This window comes from Galeopterus variegatus, unplaced genomic scaffold (assembly GCF_000696425.1).
Source record: "Galeopterus variegatus unplaced genomic scaffold, G_variegatus-3.0.2 Scaffold996, whole genome shotgun sequence".
NCBI classification, from domain to species: Eukaryota; Metazoa; Chordata; class Mammalia; order Dermoptera; family Cynocephalidae; genus Galeopterus; species Galeopterus variegatus.
The window spans coordinates 69,096-70,868 of record NW_007727107.1 but is presented as its reverse complement, the minus strand read 5'-3'; the positions used below and the strand labels follow the sequence as shown (position 1 = coordinate 70,868).

The following is a 1,773-nucleotide window of genomic DNA, read 5'->3' as shown; positions in this document are numbered from 1 at the left end:
GTCCCTGTATAAAACTCGGGAGACACAATTCAGTCCACATCAGTGGGTGAGCTCTTGACTCAGCCAGTTGTCCTAATGAGTAATTGCTGATGGTGCCCATCTTCTTCCTCAAGGCTGGACCAGGTCCTTTTTTTCCATTCCTAGTGCCTAGCACCATGCTGGACATAACAGGTACTCAGTAAATGAAGCATATTCCTCTTTTTTTTTTTTTTTTTTTTTTTTTTTTTTTGGTTTTGGCTACTGGCCAGTATGGAAATGTGAACCCTTGACCGTGGTGTTTATAACACTGTGCTTTAACCAACTGAGCTAACTGGCCAACCCCCATTGTATTTTTAAGTGCTGTTCACAGTCTTCTACTGAAATGAGGATTCCTAACAAAAGCTGGAGAAAAAGGAAATTACTTGAGGTTTCTTTATTCAAATCTGGTTTACTAGGGGGTAACCTTGGATAAGGTACTTACCTTTAACATCTGAAAATGGAGGTAATGTACCTTATTGGTTTGTGTGAAAATTAAATGTCAGAATACTAATGAAGTGTCTACATGAGTATTAGCATATACTAACTATTCAATTAATGTTTGTCCTTTTAAAGCTGCCTCCTGGGCCAGCCCGTGGCTCACTCGGGAGAGTGCAGTGCTGATAATACCAAGGCCACGGGTTCGGATCCCACATAGGGACGGCCGGTTAGCTCACTGGGTGAGCGTGGTGCTGACAACACCAAGTCAAGGGTTAAGATCCCCTTACCAGTCATCTTTAAAAAAAAAAAAAAAAAATTAAAGCTGCCTCCTACCAACAGGCAAGCAGTATAAATATATAAATATAAATATATAGGCAATCAGATTCTCTAAGTACTTTTTTTTTTCTTTTTAAGGGTTATCTCTTTCATACAGTTGCTGGAAAGCATCAGGATCTAAAATACATCTCTCCAGAAATTGTAAGTTATCCTTTTGGAGCATACCACACAAGGGGTATTTGAATCTAGCCATTTCTGACAGTCAAAGTTGATTCTCCTTGGCTTTCTCTCCACAGATGGCATCTGTTTTGAATGGCAAGTTTGCCAGCCTCATTAAAGAGTTTGTTATTATTGACTGCAGATACCCATATGAATATGAGGGAGGCCACATCAAGGTATGGATTCCTGAGATTGATACCTTGGGAGGCATAAAAGGACCTTATGCTCTGTGAATTAGGATCTGTAATGTGATTTTTTTTTTTTTTGGTGGCTGGCCAGTACAGGAATCTGCCCCTTGACCTTGGTATTATAAGGCTGTGCTCTAATCAAGGATCTGTGATTTCAAAAGAGGGGATGCTGAAACCTAGCTACTTAGCTCCCGTAGTGGTTGTGAGAATTTTAAAACAACATGGTGGGTGTGGAAGGCATTTGACGCCTGGTGCACTGAATGAGCGTTCCCTGGTCTGCACTACTCTCTACCACATTTTCCCACAGATGCTTGCCCTGTTCTGCCCCCTCACACCATCACCATCAAGGACATTTCTAGGTTATATGCACTGTTGTACAAGTGTTTAAGGGGGATCAGAAAGTGTTCTGTAGTGTTTAAGAGGCTTGGGTACAAATGTGTGAACACCCCAGGGATCCTGACGAGGAGAAGCCAATCTCTGGCAACATGCCCCAGTTTCCATGCCAGGCTTAGCGACGCCTTCTAAGTTCAGACAAGCTGCCTGGTGGGTGGGGGTGTACTGAGACACACCTTCCCAGTAAGAAAGGAACTGGTCTTCCCATTTTAATCTTTTTTTTTTTTTTTTTTTTTTTTTT

General features: G+C 41.7%; 1 protein-coding gene across 1 annotated transcript in view; it reads left to right on the top strand.

Annotated features, from left to right (window-relative positions):
• The window catches only part of CDC25A (cell division cycle 25A), a 26,531-nt gene that overhangs the window by 20,064 nt on the left and 4,694 nt on the right, over positions 1-1,773 (top strand). Inside the window, exons 11-12 of the mRNA XM_008574090.1 lie at positions 871-933; positions 1,029-1,127. Of these exons, the coding sequence (XP_008572312.1) occupies positions 871-933; positions 1,029-1,127 (162 nt within the window). The remainder of the gene's footprint in view (positions 1-870; positions 934-1,028; positions 1,128-1,773) is intronic.